Source organism: Mus caroli, chromosome X (assembly GCF_900094665.2).
Source record: "Mus caroli chromosome X, CAROLI_EIJ_v1.1, whole genome shotgun sequence".
Lineage (NCBI taxonomy): Eukaryota > Metazoa > Chordata > Mammalia > Rodentia > Muridae > Mus > Mus caroli.
This window is the reverse complement of record NC_034589.1, coordinates 43,227,114-43,250,376: the sequence shown is the minus strand read 5'-3', so window position 1 is coordinate 43,250,376 and position 23,263 is coordinate 43,227,114. Positions and strand designations below refer to the sequence as shown.

The window sequence follows — 23,263 nt, the reverse complement described above, 5'->3', positions numbered from 1 at the left end:
TGTGATGTTTTGGTGCATAAATACAGTATAGTTTGATTGTATTCACACTCTATTTAAAATATAGGTTACATATAGGCTGCGTGATTTCTCTCAAGAGTGGATCTTGGGTTTTGTTTTGTTTTTTAGGATTTATTTATTTATTTTATATGAGTACACTGCAGCTGTCTTCAGTTTTCATCACAGATAGTTGTGAGCCACCATGTTGTTGCTGGGGATAGAACTCAGGACCTCTGAAAGAGCAGTCAGTACTCTTAACCCCTGAGCCATCTCTCCAGTCCTGGGTCCTGGATTTTAATTCTTATATATCTGTATACATTGTGTGTTTTCCAGAAGAAATAGATCAAAAAACTTTATAGGGGATCATGAGAAATAAAAAAGAAGTCTTAAGGTGTGGGGGCAAATAGCAAGGGGAAATAAAAGAAGGGAGGGAAGGAAAGTGACAGGGTATCTGTGACTGGAATGGAGAGAGGGTCTAGTGGGGGAGAAAGGGAGGCAGCAGGAAGGAAGAACAGGGTTTGGGGGAAGGCACATGCAGGAAGATCAACGAAACAAACTATGTTTGAAGTTGTTTTTATACTAAGAAAAATAAATACATGGAAAGCACAGAATAAATGTTGGAGGTTGATACACCTGCAATTCCCCAGCATGAAGGACGCGCTGGCCTCTTGCTAGAAGCAAGACAATCCAAAGCTTGAGGCCAGTCTTGGCTGCATACAGAATGAATTTCCATGTTAGCCTCAGCTACATAGTGAGTCTTTAGTTAAATAATTTTTAAATTCATAAACAAGTAATTTTGAAAAGGAGAGAAAAGATCCTACATATCTTGTGAGGCATATATGTACAGTTTTAATTCGGTATTTGCTTTAGATTAACACATACTGTACATGTTAGCATGAGAAAACCCAAGTCTTCGAATTGTATTTGTGAGTGGCATCCAAAGAATTAAATTTCTTTTTTTTTAAAAAAAGATTTATTTATTTTATCTATATGAGTACACTGTAGCTGTCTTCAGGCACACCATAAGAGGGCATCAGATCTTATTACAGATGGTTGTAAGCCATCGCGTGGTTGCTGAGAATTGAATTCAGGACCTCCGGAAGAGCAGTCAGTGCTCTTAACTACTGAGCCATCTATCCAATCCAAGAATTAAATTTCTAATTGCTATTTGAGGTTTTGTTTTATTAAGACATGGTGTTATTATGTTGCTCCTTGTCTTACAGTTTTATTGCTGTAAAGAGACATCATGAGGGCTGGGGAGATGGCTCAGCGGTTAAGAGCACTGACTGCTCTCCTGAGTTCAAATCATACAGTGGCTCACAACCATCCATAATGAGATCTGATGCCCTCTTCTGGTGTGTCTGAAGACAGCTACAGTGAACTTGCATACAATAATAAATAAATCTTAAAAAAAAAAAAAAAGACATCATGACCCTGACAACTCTTATCAAGGACAACATTTAACTGGGGCTGGCTTACAGTTTTAGAGGTCTATTATCATTATGGCAGGAAGCATGGCAGCATCCAGGCAGATACGGAGCTGGAGGAGTCTCTAGTTATACACCTTGAACTGTAGGCAGCAGAAGATTGTGTCCACAGTGGACATACCCTGAGTATATAAAAGACCTCAAAGTCCACTTCCACAGTGACACATTTTCTCCAACAAGGTCATAACTATTCCAATAAGGCCACACATCCTAATAGTGCCACTCCCTGTGGGCCAAACATTCAAACACATGAGTCTATGGGGGCCATGCATAGTCAAACCAAAACACTCCGCTCCTGCTGGCCTCAAAGTCACCCCTTGCTTCTGCTTCCCCAGTGCTGACACTGAGGGTATGTTGCACCATTCTCAATCTAAATAAGTTATACATATTTCTTAAATTTTGTTTATTTTATGTACATGATGTTTTGCGCGCGCGCACGCACACACACACACACACACACACACATATATATATATATATGCTACATGCATTTCTGGTCAGACTAGGGCATCTGAACCTCTGTAACTGGCATTACAGAGATTTGTGAACTACCATGTGGATACTTGAACTCTAACCTGGGTCCTCTATAAAAGCAACAAGAGCTCTTAACTACTGAGTCATCTTTCTGGCTTCAATTTAAATGAGTGGTTTTTTTTTAAATAAATTTTATATTTGTCCCAAGAGACCCTAATCCTTTTAGCCAGTATGCCAATCAAGTATGGAGAGGTGGTGAAGTGATTAACTGTGCATCCTGCTCTTGCAAAGGATCCGGGATCAGTTCTTAGCACCTACATATTGCCTATAAGTATAACAACAGCCTATAACTCCAGCTGCCAAGGAGCCAATGCCTCTGGCCTCATCTTACACCTAAACATATGTGTCCATACCAGGCACAGACACACACTCATATCCACATAAAAGTAAAACTAAGATAAATGTTTTCATAAAAAAGAAAGCTGTGACTCTAGGTGTAGTGGCAGCCGTGTGGAACTCCAGCACTCAGGAAGCTGAGGCAGGCTCAATGTCCAGTTTGAGCGCAGCCTGAGCTATATAATGAGTTCCAAGCCAACCTGGGCAACAGCATGATGCATGTCTCAAACCACAGCAATAACAACAAAAGCTTTTGGCCAGTGTTTTCATTTATGAAAAATTAAGCTTATGTAAACTTTTCATGAGAATGACCAACTGTCCTGGAAACAAGTCAAAATATAAAACATAAAAATATATCCCTTTAAAACATAAACACATAGGAAACTTGATATAAATGTCTGTGTTTGCAGTGATGAAGTCAATACCCAATGCATTGAAACTCAATTTGTACGTGTGTGTTGAAATATCATATAAATGCTTCTCTGTGGTTTCCACCATGAGCTGTTTCTGACAGTGCTTTACATTTGATCAGCAACACATGATTATTTTCTGAATTTTTAGCAAATGCCATGCCTTATTATTAAGTATAAGAAAACACTGTAAGACTGTCTCCCCAGTGGTGTGTCCACACACAGTGGAGTCATTAACAGCCGTAATAAAGCCATGAGAAAAGAATGTCTCTGCTAATGAAACCGCAAAGCTAAGATTTTCACATCTGGAATGTGTCCATAGTCAAGTATGTGTATCATTCTAAAATGACACTGCAAGTGGACTTTGTTTTCTAATTTTAATGAATAAAATAATTATCAAAACCCTTTCTCCTTATATGTCTTTTTTTTTTTGATTTTTCGAGACAGGGTTTCTCTGTGTAGCCCTGGCTGTCCTGGCACTCACGTCGTAGACCAGGCTGGCCTCGAACTCAGAAATCCCCCTGCCTCTGCCTCCCAAGTGCTGGGATTAAAGGCGTGCACCACCACGTCCGGCTGCTTATATGTCTTCTTAAGTGTATCTACTAGACACATAGCTTGGAGTTCTGAACAAATAGTAGTTTCTTCCCCAACATACAGGTTTGATACTCTGGCCAGAATATGTGCAGAATCCCTAGGGAAGATGGGAAGGGAGCCAGTGAACAAGGCTCTGGTAATAATGCCTATAGCGGCTGTTCTCTAGCCCCTTAGCTGGAAACATTTTTTTTTCTTCCTCCTAGACTACTGAGTCCTTGGGTTCCCCCCTCCCCGCGATACTCTAAGACAATATGCTTCCATGAGTAAATAGTGTGCAAAGTGGGGGGAGGGGGAAAGAATTATGAAGACAGGCCGGGTTGAAACTGATTTCTTGAATTAGGTAGACCTCTGATTTTAGATGAAAACAAAAAGGGAAATCATGGTGCAAGCAAGTTTTTCTCCAACAAGGCCAAAGTAGCCTTAGTTTCTGGTGTCTGTGTTTTGGTCACTTGCTCCCCTCCCAGCGCCCCCCAAACAAGCAAACAAACAAAAACTAGGTGGGCAGAGAGAAGCCAGAGGAAGAGATCAGCCCTGTTACAGTTCTAAGCGCCACCGTGAGGGCGTCTCTGGGAAATTCCTGTTCCTGGAGTCCGGGTGGCGCGAGTGATCCGGGCTTCTGTTCCCAGGGCCTCCCTCCAGGGCCCACGTGAGGGGACCTGGCCTATGGGAGAAGGCCAAGCAGAGGTGCTCCTGGGAAGCGGCCGAGGGTCTCGGGACAGTGGGCGGGACTAAGGGGACCACCTGCAGACACGCCCTGGCTTCTGCCGAAGGTCTTCCTTCTCTTCCCCCTCGGGGCCTAAGAGGCCACGCGCGGGGTCTGGGAGCTCTAGGGTCCGGAGCTCTAGGGTCCTTTTATGTAGCAAAGTCAGGCCTGGGAACAGAACTTCATGTGCTTGTAAAAAGTCTCAGGTGCGTCCTCGTTGTTTTAGAGACTTGGAGAGGAATGGGGGAAAAAAAAAACCGAGGACAGTAGAGCCAAGAAAATTCGGGGGGCTTCTAGGATGCCTACCACGCCAAACAGATCAAAACCAGGACTGGAGGACTGAAGATGAAGCCGGCAAAACGCCATCAGCCACGGCTGTTGTAAGGTAGGTAGTAAACCGGAGAAGACATGGTTGTTTCTAGAAGATTGAAAAACGGGCAGAATTTTTAAAGCAGTAATTCTAAACATTTACTATATTTTAAAAGTGTTAAAGCCACATTGAGGAAAACTAATGATTTCATGCCCAAAGTACAAGGGAATTTGCCCCTTAAAAAAAAACCCTATATATTACACATGCAAAGTGAAGTTAGGAGAACGTGTGGCAAGGGCGGTTTTGGTTTGGTTTATCTTGCTTCTCTGATTAGTTTGTTTTTACTTTGTAATTTCTCAAAATTGGAATACTTTGCCAGAAGTGGGAAAACTTTTACAATTTCTTGGGATAGAAAGGGCTTCTGAATGCAAATATAATAATAATGCCAAGCACTTAGAAATCTGCAGTGATTGCCAGGGAGCAAATGGTCTGTCTGTTGGTGCCGAGCACTTTCTTGCATTGCCATACCCTGCGTGCATCGGGCTATATTTAAGAAGAAGCAAGCTGAGTGCATGCTTATATACGATCCTTCCCTTGTAGACAGTGCTAAAGGTTTATACTCTGAATCCTGGTCAGTATTAAAGCCGGCTTGACTGTACTATTCAACGTGAACATCTCAGCCAAGGTTGTGAATTCATAGCTATATTGTATTTATATTTTTATACAAACATCACTGCAGTACAAAGGGTGTGACTGCACCTGCTGGTCCCTTTAATTTGAATATCCATCTGTGTGACTGAATTTTGGAAATACCTATTCTTTTTTTTTAAAAACTGCCTTAGAGATCAAAACTTGAGCAAGTACGGTGATTACTTACAGCTTTTTTTCTTCCTTTATTGAAATATGCTTAAAAAAAGAAATATGGGGCTGATGAGATGGCTCAGCGGTTAAGAGCGCCGACTGCTCTTCCAAAGGTCCCGAGTTCAAATCCCAGCAACCACATGGTGGCTCACAACCATCCGTAATGATATCTGATGCCCTCTTCTGGAGTGTCTGAAGACAGCTACAGTGTACTTACCTACATATAATAAATAAATAAATGAATAAATATTTAAAAAAAAAGAAATATTCTTAACACATGAAAAATCGGGTGTATTTGGTGCATACAACACATTTATTTTTCCTGAAACGATAAGCACAATCAAGTACCACAAGTTACATGTTTGAAATTTACTGTGCTGACAGTTTTCAAGAGAAATGCTAATGGCAAACTTCAGTTATTAAATTCTGTATGTTGTACAGGTTATTTTTCAAAGATTTGTTTGTCTTATGTAAGTACACTGTGGCTGTCTTCAGACACACCAGAAGAGGACTTGGATTCCATTACAGATGGTTGTGAGTCACCATGTGGTTGCTGGGAATTGAACTCAGGACCTCTGGAAGAGCAGTCGTGCTTTTAACTACTGAGCCATCTTTCTCTCCTGCCTGTCTTACAATTTTTAAAGACATTTTTCGAGATGGAAATTAGTAGCAAATATGCAAAGTGTACAGCTAGAGTTCCTAAGTCCACCCCCCCCCCTTAAGACAGGGTTTCTCTGTGTATCCCTCTAGCTGTCCTGGAACTAGCTCTGTAGATCAGGCTGGCCTCAAACTCAGAGATTCCCTTGCCTCTGGGATCAAAGGCATGCACCCCCACCACCTGGCTGAGTTCCTAAGTTTCTTAAGCTTTATTGTGTGTACCTGTTTCGTTATTATGTGGCAATTTCGGTAAGGAAGGCCTTGATAATAAATTCCTTGAATGATAATATTATAGATACTGCTGTATTGCTGTATAGAGTTTTAAATATTAAGGGAGAAGCTAATGTTCTTTAATGAACAGGGTCAATGTAGAAACTTTGGAAATTTCTTATTTATCTAAAATCCAGTCCTTTGAAATATTTCAGGATATTTTAATCTACCCAGAAATCAGAAGTACAGGCTTGGAATTTAAAATGGTGTGTGTGTGTGTAAATCTGATTTTATTATTGATTTGTTGCAATTTACTGGCCATAAGTATGAAACTATATGTGTACACTCAAAAGAAAATTGGAATAAATTTGCAAAGAATTATCAGTGCTTGATCCAAGACTTTATGACATTGCTTTTGTTTCTGATCAAGATAGGGCGGCTTTCTAAATCCTTTGCAAGCACTGTATTTTAGGGAAGAACACTGTAAGACTTACTATAATAAAAACATAGGAAGCACTCGTTAATGATTCATGTGTGAAGGAAATGTGGTTGTGCTCTGTCAAATGAACCTATGAGACAAATTCAAGTCCCTTTTGACTGGAATTTTAAGAGTCATTCTAGGAGAGACTTAATAATACGGAGTTGGGATGTGGCGTTTCCTGGGTCCTCCATTTAGAGTCCCAGCCACGTTGCCTCCTACTGAACACAGAAGGCCAAATACCTCGGTGAGAAAATGGAGGATTCCCTAGGAATCTGATCCTGAGACCTAAGTCACCTGATAAGGAGCCTAAATTTGCATTTCCCTGGGAGCTAAATTCCAGAGTCCTCTTTGTTTAAGAGGGACTGCTCACCAAAGTAAATGATTAGGGTAAGAGTAGGGAAATCTTGGCTGAATGGAGGGCAGGTTTGTTACGCCTTGATAGAGTACAGATGGAATTCTTGAAGACCATTCATAGCTAAATAAACTGGGTGCTACATGCCTGTATGATGTCCCCCACCAGAACAAACGGGGTGGTACCTTTCTTTCTGCAATCTTTCTCACAAGTTTTTTTTTTTTTTTTCTCTTTCAGCCAAAGAGTAGGAAGTAGAAGGGGCTGATTAATCAGGTTTCCCAGAATAATACTATCACCCAGAGGGAGGTGTTTTCCAGTACCCTGTGGTGAGAGTGTGTCTAACAGTTAAGAGAGGTTGGCTCTTTGGTTAAGTGGGCCTAGGCACTGAAACAGACCACCTTCAACTTCAAAGAAGGAGCTTGAGACAAAGATGGGATCCAAGGAAAGAAACTAAAGAGGAATTGACAGGGTGGTTTTGTGACTGAGGACAGCTGCTAGATAGGCCAGTTATTGCAGGTCCTGTAGCTCAGAGTCAGTGAAATCAGGCAAAAACAAAGCACTCGAGGAGCTTTGTGGGGAGGAGTTGGGCATTTGTTTTCTGGCTCTGCTTCTTGACCAAGGTGCAGGAGCTGAACAAACCTGCCCTTCATTCAGCCAAGAGTCCCTACTCTTACCCTAGTCATTTGCTTCTGTGGGCCATCTCCGCCTAAGAAAACAAAGAGGACTCTGGAATTTAGCTCCGGGGAAATGCCAATTTAGGCACCATATCAGGTGACTTAGGTCTCAGGATCAGATTCCCAGGGAATCCTCCATTTTCTCACCAGGGAATTTGGAGTCTCAGAAGACACTCAGAATTGATGCTCCATTGCCAAGATCGAGGAGAGCCTAAAGAGAAGAGATAACCTTTTCCAGGCCTAAGAGATAACAGCTACAGTGGCAGTGAAGGTTTTCCCCCACGGTCTAGTGGAAGGCCTGCTCTAGACTAGTGTAGTTTTCAACCTTCCTAATGCTGTGAACCTTTAATATAGTTCTCATGCTGTGCTGGCCCCCAACATAATAACATCTTCATTTCTACTTCATAACTCTAATCCTACTACTGTTATGAGTTGTAATGTAACTATCTGCTTTCTGATGGTCTTAGGTGACCCCTGTGAAAGGATTGTTTGACCCCCTCACCCAAGGGGTTCTCGACATACTGGCTGAGAACCACTGCTCTAGAAGGACATGTTCTTACCTCAGTTTTCATGAGGTGAGACTTTGCCTGTTTAAACTGGAAGTCATTCTAGTAATAAAAGTGAAACTTATGTTACTTGGGACCCAACCCTTGATTCATGTTACTTAGCAGGTGTTATTCAACTGCCTGCTTCTTAGTTTTCAAATGGAGATTCCCTATAGGCCTTCTAGGATATCCTCTTAAGAGAATTTTAAGCACACCAGGAATCCTAGGACTCTTGGTGTCAGCATAGTAAGAAATATTGATTATTTCATAGTCACTGTACATGAACATTTCCCTCTCGTAATGGTGGTGTTGGTAGCTGAGCACTCACAAGAGAGGAAGGAACGCTAGTCTGCTGTATTGTCGTAATGCTTGCTCACTACTTGAACTCCTTTACCCAGGTATGCTTCACCTCTCCTGCTAAGTCTTCATCCCTGTCTATGAGGACAAAGAAGTTACGGGTTAAATTGGCGATGGGCCAGGCTGTCCTTGAGGATGCTCTTAAGGTAAGCCATGGAATGAATGGAGACATTTGAAACAGCTTGTTTCCAAGGTCTTGAGTAGTATGTGACAGTAACCCATGCCTTCTTCAGCTGACTGTAGGTAAGCAGGTGGTGAGAAATGCTACACCAGCTAGGTTAAGCTGTGTACACTGAAGGCATGTTTTCCCTTGTGCTAGACTAAGGGGGTTACATGTGTGAAGATGGTGCGTTGTTCTTCAAGTTAGAATTGTGGGCCACAGATAAGGTAGCACAAAGCCCTAAACATCTTAAGGTACAAGAATTTTGTAGTCACATACATTAAGAGATTACATCTAGCCAGAAGGTGAGTGGAAACCTAAAGCAGTAGTACCTTCCTGGGTCCCGGGAATTCAAAAATGACAGATTGCAGTGATGGCTAACAGATAGTCTTCAAACTATTTGTGTCAGTTCAAATGGTATCTGAGAATGAAAGGGTCAGAGGAAAGAAACAATTCAGTGAAGGCATAGTGGACCTCTGTCTTTTCCTTAGTGGAGAGTCTTAAATTCACTGAAGTTAAGCTATAGTCCCCTAAGTACTTCCATAATGCCCCCCATGCTTTAAATGAGCAAGAACATGAAAGCAAAGTCACTGCTACAACTCAGTTTGTGTGGAGATTTACAGAAGTGTACAAACTCTAGCCAGAAAAACAGTGCTGTTCATTGATTCACCGCTTCCAATGTCAATGGTTACGACAGTTAACCTTTCTCATAGACATCTCTTTGTCCAAAGACTGCCTTGTGAAATTGGTCACACAGTCAAGCTCTACAGGAAAGGTAGGCACAAAGAGGAAGGGTGAATTCCTTTTGTAAGAGTCCTAGTGGGGTAGGGAAAGGGGGGCATTTCCTCTATGCAAAATAGCCTTCAACTTTTAGAACATTGAAAGCCATTTCCAAGTCCTCTTTAGGGGAGAGATAGATGCCTTTGTTTTAGGAATGAAAAAACAGATTTTTGTTTCTTTCAGATGAAGCTATTTTGGTTAGAGAATAGGTCAGGAGCCATCTAGGACAGGTTAGAAGGTGGCCTTCCTGGAGGTGACCCACAGTTTTGCATGGATGAAGATGAGTGAACTCTATGAGGCAAGGTCCCAAAGAGACTTCATCTCAGGACTGCTTCTTGCAGCTGATATGCCTTTCCTATCATTATTAATATTATATAATACTTAGACATTAGCTTACCCTATTGCAGATTTCTTGCAGATCAACATAAAGATGAACTTTCATGAATTCATGCTATTTAGATGAATTAGTGATTTTATAGAGTACCTTATTTGATTCAAATAGTCTTAGGAAGAAAGTTTTAAGAGACAGTTCTAGTTGTTTGCTAGGAAGATGTAATAAAGTTAAAATCAAGAATAGAATGCGCCTAATCTTAAGAATAGTAAGTAAAAGTTACATAATAAGAAATACAGTGAGCTTTCATGATTACTCCAAAAAGAGATACAGGCTTGACAAGTTTGTGTTCAAGGTAAAACATTCAGGGCCCAGGATGAAGCCACAGGTGTGCACTATTATAAGACAAGGCCATGAGAAACTGTTGCTTTGGACACAATGAGTATAGAGAATGGAACACTGCTTTGAACTTCATATCAACAGCCTTGTGTAACTTCCATTTGTGGAGTCTTTTACCTATGAGGTAATTTTCTAAGAACGTTTGTCTACTAAAAGGCCAGAGAAAAGAAATAAAGGTGCTGTGCTGTGCTGTGCTGTGCTGTGGTGGCTTGGGGAGCTCTGCCTCATCCATCCATCCATGCATCCATCCAAATGTGTATGTCTGTTTGTTTATATGTATGTATGTAGGTATATGTGAGTGTATGTAAGCATGCACAAATTCTTGTGGAGTTAATTGAGAGAGGTGCTCAGGCCTGACCAGAGGGTGGGTGTATGAATGAAAATGTGTCGGTGCAACGTTTCCTGTGTAAAGAATCTTAATTTTTTTCCTTTCCTTCCTCTCTGGTTCGCAAAAACTTAACTAGCCAGGCTAGTGATGTGGATGCCTGGCCAGAAAAAAAGAGTATGAGCATTAATCCTTTACCTAACCTCCCCTACCCCTAGGTGTTAAGCAAAAGGTGATTAAATTCACCTGACGCCATTGGCTTCTGGCTCTAGTATAACTAAGAATCAAAGAGAGTGAATATTATTAATACTAAGCAACCTTTACAGTCGTGAAACCAAATTTTGTCCCCTGCCGACTTACTGCCCAATCAGCCACAGTGGACACAAGCTCCTGGCAGGAATATGAGACTTTCTCTACTTACTTATTATATACATGTTTAAATATGTTGTTCACAGAAACATGGTGAGCAAAATAGTGACTAGGTCCAAAAGGACTAATTGTGTAACTGCCAGTTGTTTATTTGCCTTCAAGTTGTTCAAAATCTGTTATTAGCATTATTATTCTCACTTACTAATTTTCTGTGAATGGGCATTTGGTCGGCATACATGTCTGTGTGCCCCACACATGAATGGTGCCCACAGAGGCCAGAGGAGGGCATCAGATCCTCTGGAACTGGAGGCATCATATGTCATTACACATAGAAATTAATGATGGCATTCCACATGCATAAAAATTAAGAGTGAGATCTTTTAAGAGGAAGGCTTTTGGGGGCTACTGGGAATATGGGGATATGGAAGAGGGAAAGACAGTATGTAAGAAGGTACAAGGTAACAGAAAAGATGTTTGTTATCAAAATATCATAAACAGCTATATGAAAATGCCCTAACTAGCAGGTGTGACGGCTCATGCTTGCTGGCAAAAGGATGGCCATCAACTTGAGGACAATATGGGCTACATCATGAGTCTCAAACGTTGGTCCCCTCCCCACAAAAGAAAAGAAATACAATTGTGAAACTTGCCTTTTTGCAGTTAATACATTGCCAATAAAAAGTGATGTCTTTAAATTTTGCATAGAAATATGTTTTTTTTTAATAGAAAAAGACGTGGCTATTTTCCAGTTATGTTTTTAAATGGTACCGGGTTTTTTCAACATTTTAATTCTAAACATAAGAATAAATCAAAGCTTCAAGGCTGAGTAGACAGCTCAGTGGTTAAGAGCACTTGTTCTTCCAGGGGACCTGAATTCTTTTACCAACAATGATATGAGACCTGAGAATACAGGTGATAGAAGCAACTGAAGAGGCAAGGATATATTCCTTATATATTATACAAGTCAGAGTCAATACCAACAAATCCCGTCAGCCTGTATATAAACATGTGCTATATGTTGTCAATGTACAGCAGCAGAATGCAATTGATCACAGATGAGCTAGCTATACAGCATCTAAGAGTATTTGTTTCAGTTGCTGTTTTTGTTTGTTTGCTTGCATGCTTGTTTGTTGTTTGACAATATGCTTGCTAGTCTTTGTATTTGTTCAGCTACAAGGTAATACTAGGAGGGGCCTGGAGAGATGGCTCAGCAGTTAATAGTACTTACTGGCTGTTCTTGCAGAGGACCTGGGCTTGATTCCTAGCACTGACATTGTGACTCACCGCCTCCTGTAATTTCAGTTCCAGGGAATCTGATGCCTTCTTCTAACCACCACGAAGACAAGGTACACATGTGGGGAACATGCAAGCAAAACATATTATAATTAAAGTAAATAAAAATGTTTTATTTACACCCCCCCATACACACACATACCAAAAAGTCATGTTTCCTGTGAATAGTTTATTCCTGTTTGTTGAGTGATGGACTAATGGCACCAAACCATTTATAGTGTAATAAGAAAAGAAAAAAATGAAAATGTATGGTATTTTTTTTTAGGATTATGCAAGCATACCACAATTTCAGCATATCAGGAGTTCAGGGCCAGCATTAAGCTACATAGCAGGTTTGAAGACAGTCTAGGCCGAGACCCTTTCTCTTACACAAAAGAATGCAGGTTGTTTAATAATGAGACTAAATCGATTTAATTAAATAACACCAGTCCTTTTAAAGAGTTGTCCATTGCTTTTACAATATGCCGGAGCTAGGGGTACAGCTCAGTGGTAGACGTCTTACGTATATGTACAGGATCCTGTGGTCCATCCGCAGTGATGAACCTAAACAGGCAGACCTCTTAGTACACTCTTTCAGGGAAATTTAATTTGGAGTGAATTGAGTCCACTTGTATTAGATAAGTTGTATAGTCTAGAGATTCTCTAGGAATTGAGAATAAACTCAGAATAAATATGTGTAGAAAAAAAAATCACACAAGAAATGGGATCCGTTGGCCACTTGTGATTTAATATATTTGTTTTTCCAGTTGGTGATAGAAAATGGGAGAACTGAAGACAACCACTTTATAAAACCCCTTGTCTGCTTGAATTTGTGGTGATGGTGAGTTCTGTATTTTTTAATCCCTGACTAGTCTGCAATTTTAAGAATTGTTACTTCCAAACCCACAGAAGTTAAAGAGGAAACATTAAAACTATTACATATTCCAGGGCTAGGTGTGGTGGCTTTGAATTGAATTCCAGCACTTAAGAGTCAGAGGCAGGTAGATGGATCTCTGAGTTCAAGGCAACCCTGGGCTACATAGTGAGACCTTGTCTAAAGGGGGGAAATTACATATTCCAAAGAATAGGACCTCATGCTTGTAGGAGCTCAGACTATAATAAGAGAATGGGGAAAGTAAGAGAATGTATCATGACCTTCTAATTTTGATTAAAGTGCCTACCATTTTTTTTGGCTTTATAATTCTCAAAATGAAAACAAATTGCCAGCAACAGTGCACATGCATACATATACACGCACACACACACACACATGCATATATAAGTGAGTTAGAAGAGGATCTACTTCTAAGAATAAATATAAAATGTTTTCCATTTAGGGAAAATAAATTAATATGGAAGTATTCTGAGTGTATAGTTGGTATAGAAGGCTGTAGAGAAAGCTGTACTCAGCTTTGATGAGTCAAATCACCATTAAGGTGGCAGGACTATGTGCTTATAGACATATGTCCATAACATGTAGCAGTATATGTAAGTATATCAAACAAAATAAGCATCATTTATAGTAATTCACTTACTAAAAATGAGAACTTGAAAAATGAATATGTAATTTTGTCAGACTGCTTGGGAATGAGGAGTGAAATCTATTTGTTGTTTGATTTCTTTATTTTTCCTCCTTTTTAATTTTTTTATTTTTCATGCAAGGTCACACATTAGCTTAGCTTTGCCTGGTAACACCTGTGGCCTTGGCTGGCCTCAGGCTTGTGCTATTCGTCTTGCCTCAGCCTCCCAAGCAGTAGGATGACCAAGCTTACTCACCACACCTGGCTCAAACAAAGCCTGGACATTTCTGTGAGAACCATAATGTAAAAACATATCATTTTAATACAAATTTATCATTATATATGAAAGTAGATTTTGGACACTGTTGAAAGGGCCTAAAGGAAATACTCTGAAAGTTTATCAGTGATCTGAAAGACTGTGGGAGGAGTTGGTCTACTGCATGGTTGCTTTTGGAATCTTTGACTTGTACTGTGTGGTGGAGCCTAATGAGAAAATAGTTTTTATACTTTTCTCTACAATACAGATGATTGCCCCAAAACACTGAACAATGTCAGATCATAGAAAGCATTTGAAGTCTATTTAATGACATGGCAAACTGTCCATGCAGAAACACAGGTCTCACTTCAAAGGGGATAAGAGATGATGGTCATTTCTTTTTTTTTTAATTTCTTTTATTTTTATTATATGTAAATACACTGTAGCTGTCTTCAGACAGTCCAGAAGAGGGCATCAGATCTCATTACGGATGGTTGTGAGCCACCATGTGGTTGCTGGGACTTGAACTCAGGACCTTTGGAAGAGCAGTCGGGTGCTCTTACCCACTGAGCCATCTCACCAGCCCGGTCATTTCTTCTGGAGGCAAAATGTGACCATGACCCAGGAACACAAGTACTCTATGTTCCATAGTTGAAATACTTACCTGATATTTTATTATTAAACAAACTCATAAAGTATTTGCCAAATGTATTGGGAGAGGTCACAGGTATGTGAGTTATAACCAAGGGAAGAATTCTGATGTAGGTTTCAAAATAGATACCCTTTAGATTGGTGAAAGCTAGTGGTCTGCTAAGAATATATTTTAAGGTGTTGATAGTCACAAAGATGTCACAGACACCAGATGGCAGTGGATGGCTTTGAGAGGGATTGAAAATAGCACGAGGTAGTTCGGCCTTGGCTTGCAATACCTGTATAACCTTAAAGTTTAGTCTAGTGAGCCTAAAGTTGACTCTGTGAGCATGGTGCTCATGCCTTTAATCCCAGCACTTGGGAGAGAGAAACAGGAAGATTTCTGTGAGTTAAAGGCCAGCCTGGTCTACAAATTGAGTCCAGGACAGCCAGGGCTGGTAACAGTAAGAAACCTTGTCTCAAGAAGATAAAAATAAATAAACAAAGTTCAGTCTCTTGGCTTTGTAAGTCTTTAGCACAGGGTCAGCTTCTGTCTTCCTTCTGGTAGCTTTATTTGTTCATAAAAGCCTAAAAAAACAGTTGAGTAATCTGACTGGCATAGAACACACACACACATATAGGAATCCTACCATGTATTGCCTAAAATGATGAGAACTCTTTTGGCATCTTAAGGTCTTGGCCAAAAGGCTGCCAACAATTCAGCCTAGAGAGGTACTCCTAAGCTCAAGTTACCACATCTTCCCTTCCTCCCCTCCCCTCTCCGCCCTTCCTGTCCCCTTCCTTCCTGTCCCTTTTCTTTCCTTTCCTCTTCTGTTTTCTTTTATTCCCTTTTCCTCCCTCCCTCCCTCCCTCCCTCCCTCCTCATCCTTCTCCTTTTTCAATTTTAATTTTTCTTAGGCTTAGATCCTTTATTTGTCTTGGAGCTAACAACTTGATGACTTGGGAGCGTACTAGGGGTGTGTGGAGCTCAGTGAACAAGAGCATAGCTCGGAGGGCAAGGGCTAGCCCTGAGCCTTTATTGTATTGTTTTGCTTGTTTCTCCCATAGAAAATCTTAGGTTAAGCCTGGTCTCCTGCATCAGATGAGACTGTTAGGGTCTCTCAACAGAGCTCTGCCTGGACTGGGACTCACTCTGTAGACTAGGCTGGCCTGGAACTCACAAAGACCAGCCTTCCTCTGCCTCCTGGGATCAAAGGAGTACCCAATCTAAAATTTAGAATATTTTAATCTTTTTAAAAAATTTTTTTTCAATTTTTTTTTTTTTTTTTAATGCTTGATGAGCACAATGATTTTCTGCCACTGTTTGGTTTTAGGTTTAGAAAAACAGACAAGAAGTTTTGTTTTTAAATGATCCTGTTAGTTGTGCTTGCTGGTACCTTTTTTTTTTTTTTTTTTTTTTTTTTTTTTTTTTTTTTTTTTTTTTTTTTTTTTGCAAGTGCGATGGGCGGTAGAAGAAAGGCGTGCAGCCTGAACTGTTTATCTAGCTGGAGCACTACTGCCATCGTGAGGATGTAGGTTCAAATCCCAGAGCGCAGTTATTAGCGAATTCTCGAGAGCACTTCCGGTTTTTCCAACTCCATTCCGTAAAGAAGACTACCCAGCCCTGACATCAAAATGGTCCACCGTTTCCCTTCTAAGTAAGTCTAGGCGTTCTGAGCTGAAGTTTGATGCTGACGGGAAAACATTTCATCCAGTGTTGAAGGCAGGAGCTGCTCGCCACTTTCCGGAAACTGGGAGGCGGGACTTTGGCTGTGCAAGCCTTGAGCCCAGAGTCAGCTAGCTGCCTCTCACCCTCTGATTGGTTCACCTTTTACTGAAGCAACATTACAGCTTAAGAAACTGAAACTGAAAGTCTTCCCCGCCACCACTAACTCTCTGTTGAATTAATTGTTTTGAGACAGTCCTTCACCGAGTCAAGGCTTTCAAGGAAACCATTAGATATCTTCTTTATATAATGAATGCAAAAGAATGCAAATCCCTATAAGAAAAAAAAAAATCCGGTCAGACTAAAGTACAAGAGAAAAAAAAAACTTAAAAATTTTTCCAAAATAACTTGAGTGAAGGAACATTTCTTTTCTGTAGTAAACCCTCATCTACCTTTGTAGCCCCTTGTATCCCCTTTAGATTACATATGAGAGAAAATAAGCGATACTTTTCTCTCTCAATATTATATCTTGTTTTCAGTCGTGACAGATGGAGACTTAAGTTTTAGAGCCAACCAGAAGCACCACCAAAAATCTGAAATAGATCTTGATTTTTTTTTCCTAATGCAGATATGACGAGCCAGTTAAAGACCGTTATTCACTTCAGTATATATGACTTGTGTTAAGAGATGAGTCAGTGACACGAAGTCTGAGCAGCTTCGGTTTGTGATGTATATATGTTTGAGAAATTTACTGCTCAAAATGAGATACTGACATGGCTCCAAAGAAAGATATCTGAGCACATCTTCTAGGAATCCAGAGCAAATAGCTACCTTCCATTTCATTTACTCTAGCCCAGTAAATAGAGAAGGACTATCTATAGCCTCCAATGGTGGCAGTCTCCTTGGCTAGACTTTATCTTAAAAGAAATAAGCTTTTGTGGGTTTCTCCTCCTCTCCCCCCCCCCCCAGTTTATTCATTTATTCAATCATTTATACCCCAGTGCGTCTGAGCCACTAATTAATAATTAATTAATTTAAATAATTGAGACTCATCTTTGGACGGTAGAGCTAGTCAGTTGGCTGTAAGAAGCCTGTTGATACTGCCCCATTGGCAAAACATTTCCCATACACTCATTTTCCCCACTTATAACTCCTTGGCTGTAAGTTCCTGTTAGCCTTTGCTGTCTTCAGGACTGAGCCTGCCTTATTTCTCCCCTGTTGAGAGTTTTTTTTTTTTTTTTTTTTTTTTTCGAGACAGGGTTTCTCTGTGTAGTCCTGGCTGTCCTGGAACTTGCTTTGTAGACTAGGCTGGCCTCGAACTTTTATCAACAATAGTAATAAGTCAAGTGAGGTTGCTTAGAGATGCCTACCTCTGTCATTGATTTTTCTGAATTTCTTTATTTCCCTTAGGCCAGGCTTCTGAAGATTTGCTTACAAAGCAGCAAACAATAATTTGGGTTGCCAAATATACGAAACAAAGCAAAGAGCAGTAGTATAGCACTAAGAAATCAAGGGCTGTGCTGAGAATGGTGGCGATTACCATAGTCCCCAGTTTGGCTTCAGACAGAAATAACAAGTTTACTGTGTGGCTTGTTAAGCAGGGCAAATATAAAGCAGCTGCCATGTTTCCTGATGCTCTTGCTTCTGGTTAGCATTTTCGTTTTCTTTTTTTTTTTTTTTTCTTAGCTTGGAAAGGTGGGGAAGGAGTAGGGCGTTTGTATGCATACCTGGAGCGTTACTGCCATCTTGCGGAAGTAGCTTCATTTTGAAAAAGACAAGCCGATTGTTTCAGTGGTGCTAATAGCTGTATTAATCTAGGCCCTTGAGAAGCTGAAGCTGGCATATTTTGGTGAGTTCTAGACTGGTCAGGTCTGCAATAGGGTCATGAAGACGTCATTCCCATGAGCTCAACTGTTCTAGCAGCTAATCCTGCTTCTGGGGAGGTCCTCAGAGGCTTGCACTCAGGCTTGGGTTGCTTTTTTTTCTGCAGATGGCTCTGGACCCTGATGTATTCTATTCTCTCTGTGGACCAACAGCTGTCAGAAGACACTGGCACAGGAAGTGAAGGGGCAGGATCGTCACTACTCCCAGTTTCCTCTGAACTGTGAGCACCACTGAAAGGGTCGGCTTTCTTTGGTGCTCTGGCTCAGACAGCACTGTCATGGTGAGCACTCCCTACACCTTTGGCTGGCTGTTCAAGACATTCATTCACAGATCAAATACATAACTCATGCTTGTAAGCTTCCCTTTACTGTCCTGTCCACGATACTCTGAAAGAAACTAAAAGAACTCCAAAGCCTAGTATTACTGCAGGAAAGCCAATTCTTGGTCCACAGGACGAGACTCAGAGGAAAATATCCCACAAAACCTGGATTTATCTCCAAAGTCCTGCAAGTCTCAGAACAGAGGTAATTACTTCATCACTTCCTGAGTCTGTGTGCCCTGGAAGCTGCAGATCCCTGTCCACAAGGCCTCTCCAGCTCCAGGATCTACACAACGGAAGTTTTAGGGTTCAGAGCATAACCCGGGCCCTAGTAATAATGCTTATGCCTAAGGAAGTCTAGCTAAGAGCAGAAGCCAGGTCTTTTCCAACCCCTTGAGCCTCATCTTTGCTTGCTGCTAAGAATCATGGGAGGGAAGCTGCTGGGACATGTGCTGCTTTCTTCAAAACTCTGGCCGCGTGGTGGCAGTAGGCCTCCAGATACCACAGAACCGCCATCTTTGCATCCTCTTCTCCCGCCCTTCTGTGTTTGAAAAAAAACCAAACTGTTCTCTGACAGGAAAAAGTGCTGAGAAAGACTGCCCTCCATTTTGTGAAAATCAGTGGAGCTGGTTAACAGCAGCCATTTTAAATTTACTTTCTTTTGCAAACCAGCTTAAGGGCTAAAACCACCTGCTCCATCCAGACTTTTGTGGTTTCCCTAGGTAAATTGTCACTGGATTTTTGTTCACTAAAGTGTGATTTCTTTCCCAGAGTGGTACCTGTCCAATACATTGGCCGTTGCCTTTTTAATGCTGTAAATGATGTGGACAAAGGCAGAAAAGGGAAGACATTTCGTAAAGTCAGTGCACAAGTTAAGTTCCCCTTTAGTTCTTTGTGTTGAACCCAGATCCATGAGTATACTAGGCAGGCTCATTTGCTATAACTTTAGATCAAGTGTGTATATATGCATATATGTATATATTACTTATATATTATATTTGTAGTTATATAATTTTATATAGATAACATATAACACTTATATTCTATATACATATATAACTATATGATTATATAATTCCTGTATTTATATAACCATATGATTTTACATACATATTTGAACTGCAGATTGAACTTGGCGCCTCAGGCCTTGGGGCCTTCCCTGAGGTGGGGAAGTGAGTCCTCTACCACAGAGACATCCATGAAGGGCATTTTCCTTTTGAAGGAGGGCCTCCCAGTGTTGCTTCGCTTGCCCAGGAATTTACTCTGTTGATCCGGCTGCTCTGAAAAGTAAGATCCAGAGCCTCCAGAGTAAGTGGAATTAAATCTTTCCCTCTTTGGACATCCTGCTTTCCTTTTTTCCCTTTAGGCAAGGTTTTACATTGTGAGACCAACACCCAAGTCTCCTGCTCCTGGCCTGTCTAGGCTCTGTCTGAGATTAGAAGTTAGTTCTATCTTGCCTCGCCCAAGTAGTCTATAGACAGCTTACTCTCCTAGGCAGGAGGAAGTGCTTTGTGCTTTTGCATTGGCCTGAGGCACCAGAGAAGGAGGATTGCAGCAGGCACTCCCACACCTCAGTCACTTTCTATACTGCTCTACTGAGCACTTAACAGTGTCTATCAGAAGTCACTCTGAGTTCTGTCATTTTCTCCCATGAGAATTCAGTACATTCCAATGTCATGAGTTATGTTCCATCACTTACTGTGATGTTTATGGGGGGAGTGGTGCATGGGAGGCATTGTTTCCTAATCTTTGGTAGAGTAAGTTGAGATGGAGTTTCTCTGTGGAGCCCTGGCTGTCCTAGAACTCACTCTGTAGACCAGGCTGGCCTTGATCTCAGAAATCCACCTGCCTCTGCCTCCCAAGTGCTGGGATTAAACGTGTGTGAAACCACTACCCGGCTGGTGCTGTATCTTGTATGATATCTCATTACTAAGTTAAGAATGATGCTTTCATAGCACTCCGAAAGACAGTATGCTGGCTGTAAAGTAGTGCCAAAATTTGTTTCAAAGCAAGTGATAATTTTGTTGAGTATGTATGTGCACATCATTTCACATATACATGTATGCATATATATTTTATACTAAAATTCGATGGGATAGGTACATTATAGTTTGGATTAGATCAGTTTATATTTCACAAAGACGAGGAAAATGAGATTACAGGAATGTTGTCAATTTTGCTTATCACCTTGATGTTATAAAAGCAATGTTTAAAAAAACGCTCTAAAATTACTTTAGAACTATATATCGAGTGAGATGCTTTTGTCTGAGCTAGGATCTCTAGTTGGCCTGAAAATTTGCAGTGAACTTCCTTCTTGGGGTGGTTATCGATGTGGGCAACCATAGCAGGCCTGTGAGATATTTTGTTTATTTAACCAACCTGTGGCTTAATTGCTGGTATTGCATAATTCCTTTGTAGGAGAGAATGACACAAAGTATGCGTTTAATACTGATTTGAGAACAGGTGTTCAGATCCAGTGGACTCTGGCTACATGAATGGGTTAATCACTGTTGGAACTATAAGAGGTTGAGAGAATTGAAGTTGACAGTGAGGTTTTGTGTGTGTGTGTGTTTGTGTGTTTGAAGTGTATCTATGAAGCCATAGTTGCATTGAACTACATGAACCAGGCTGCTTAGGTCCTGAGTTCACTCAGACATCAGGAGAAAGCACTGGAGGCTGGGGGCTGCTGGATCCATATGGGAGCCATGCAGGATTTGACCATTGACTTCTTCACAGACTTCTTCACAAGAGTAGAGGAGTGAGGAAGGTGGGGGCCTCAACACTTCCTTTCCATTCTGTTTGTCTTGCTATGTTTTTATATTCCTTTTTATCTGTTTAATTACTTATTTCGTACAAAATTTGGTCCAGCCTCCTTAGATATGGCATTGATATAAAATGCAAAATAGAAGCTAAATTCTAGGAGTACTGCATTTCTTTCTTGCTTCTGACTCAGACAAGGAAGGCTAGAACAGCTCAGTTAGTGGACACTGCCTCTTTATTGACATTTTTTTCAGTTAGTGAAGGCTGGGACAGAGCTGCAGTCAGGACACCTTTTGTGCTGCGGGACAATACTGCCATCATGCGGAACAGGTTTCTAGTAGACCAGCGCAGGCACACATACCTCCTCCTCCATCCTGCTTCTCCTCAGTCATTTTGAAGCAGGGAAGATCAGGGGGGTTCATGAATGGCGAAATTTCCCCGTTTTACTGTATTTCACTCCTTCTGTAGGCAGACTAGCATAACAGGACCTTTCAGAGTATTAACGCAGACCCGGGTGACTGAGGTCCAGTACCAAGTGCGCAGCTGTGCTGAGGTCCAGGGACAGGAAGCAGAGGGGCAGGTTCCACCCCGCTCAGCTGGACATGGTAAGATATGAGCTGTTGTCCTAGGGCAGCAAGGCGCCTCCCTCTCCAGGTTCTGATGAGAAAACACTGCAGTCCCAGGTTCTTTTGGGGCCTGAGGAGAAGTCAAGGAAGCCCTGCTAGGCACCCACAGCTGCGCCTGCTGTCTGTAATCGGCCGCCATCTTCTGCCATTGCTAGGAATCATGGGCAGGAGGACAGTGGTACCATGACTTCTGAAACCGCAACCTCATGGTGGCAGTAGAGCTCTACACAAGAGCTTGTGAGTGCTTCTCCCCCGCCCTTTGTGTCTAAAAAACCGCCAAAGATGACTGTGCTAATTTTACCCAACTGTGAGGCCAATCTAAGGCCCTAGGTGCTGGGACTCTTTTCCTTCAGTTATGCAGGTTATTTCCTTTTTCTGTCTTTGTAACTGAATTTTTACCCTTTCTAGATAGTTAATGGTCTTCAAATTTGGTATGATTAATTTTGTGTAGGTTTTACAAGACAATGTTATGCTAGGAGATTTAAGCAAAGGACAATGCTGAGCCCTGGCTCTAGTTAAGCACATGAGACAGGCTGGACTGGGCCTTACCAGGAGACATCTGGTCCATGTTATCATGCCCAGCTGACAGGAGTAGGTTTAACCTTGTCTTAAGTACCATCAGCAAAGAAACACTTGGCAGTCGATAATTATATCCCAAAGGCGATGTCCATGCTTTCCAGTTTTCTCCTCCATTTGCCTACATCCATCATGTTTACCCTTTGAAGGACAAGTCACTCCAAGGAAAGTATACAAGGTCTGCATGGACAGGGTGCAGTAGAGAATTACTCGTGAAAAACAGTAACAAACTCCTAGATATAGATGATCCTGGACCTTTGGCTCTAGATATTCGTTATGATAATTTTTTTTTTTAGGCTTGAGGGTGAGAGAGGAGTATCCAGGATGGCCTATGTGGACATATGTGGTGTCCTTCTGCCATTCTGTGGGCAGAGCTACAGTGCTGAGCCATTACATCTTCATTCCCATGAGTCCCAGCAGTGGGGAAACAATGCCAGGTAGGATACTTTGGGTTCCACACTGGGACCCAGTGCCTTTCCTGTAGANCAGGAGAAGTGTGGGCACCAGGAATGTCTTGGAGCTGAAAAGGAAAACTAAAGTCCAACAGCAGAGCTGCAGAGAGAAGATGACACAGGAAGTCGTGAGCCAGGCCTTTGGTTCTTCCTATCTGGGGCATGANAAGAAGAAACCCCAGGGAAGAAAATGCAGGCTCTTGCTGGGCACTTCTGTCTCCACATCTTTGTAGCATATTACACATGCCACACATTTTAAGCTATGCCTTCTTGCTAAGACCAGAGATTCTGAAGTAGTCCTGGCATACATTATGCAGTCCTAGCTCCTCTCCGAGATGCATGTCTTAGATGCCAAGGGAAAGTAGAAGACTGAAAGTATAATAAAAGTATAAAGACAATAACATGTATATGTAGTTAGGCCACGGGAAAC

At 41.3% G+C, this 23,263-nt stretch overlaps 1 protein-coding gene across 9 annotated transcripts in view; it reads left to right on the top strand.

Annotated features, from left to right (window-relative positions):
• The first annotated feature begins 4,065 nt into the window (after positions 1 to 4,065).
• LOC115030086 overlaps positions 4,066 to 23,263 on the top strand; it is a 67,423-nt gene continuing 48,225 nt past the window's right edge. For 3 of the 9 annotated variants that reach the window (XR_003835695.1, XM_029473252.1, XM_029473251.1), the window contains exons 1-2: positions 20,577 to 21,784; positions 22,678 to 22,818. Coding sequence is in view for 2 of the 9 variants with exons in the window: in XM_029473252.1 (XP_029329112.1) it covers positions 21,604 to 21,784; positions 22,678 to 22,818 (322 nt within the window). In the remaining 7 variants the exon portion in view is untranslated. Of the gene's footprint in view, positions 4,447 to 8,073; positions 8,182 to 8,549; positions 8,655 to 12,115; positions 12,219 to 12,911; positions 12,986 to 18,206; positions 18,381 to 19,190; positions 19,277 to 19,544; positions 19,728 to 20,576; positions 21,785 to 22,677; positions 22,819 to 23,263 lie in introns of those variants that run through there. The other 6 variants (XR_003835700.1, XR_003835696.1, XR_003835697.1 and 3 more) reach the window with 6 other exon arrangements.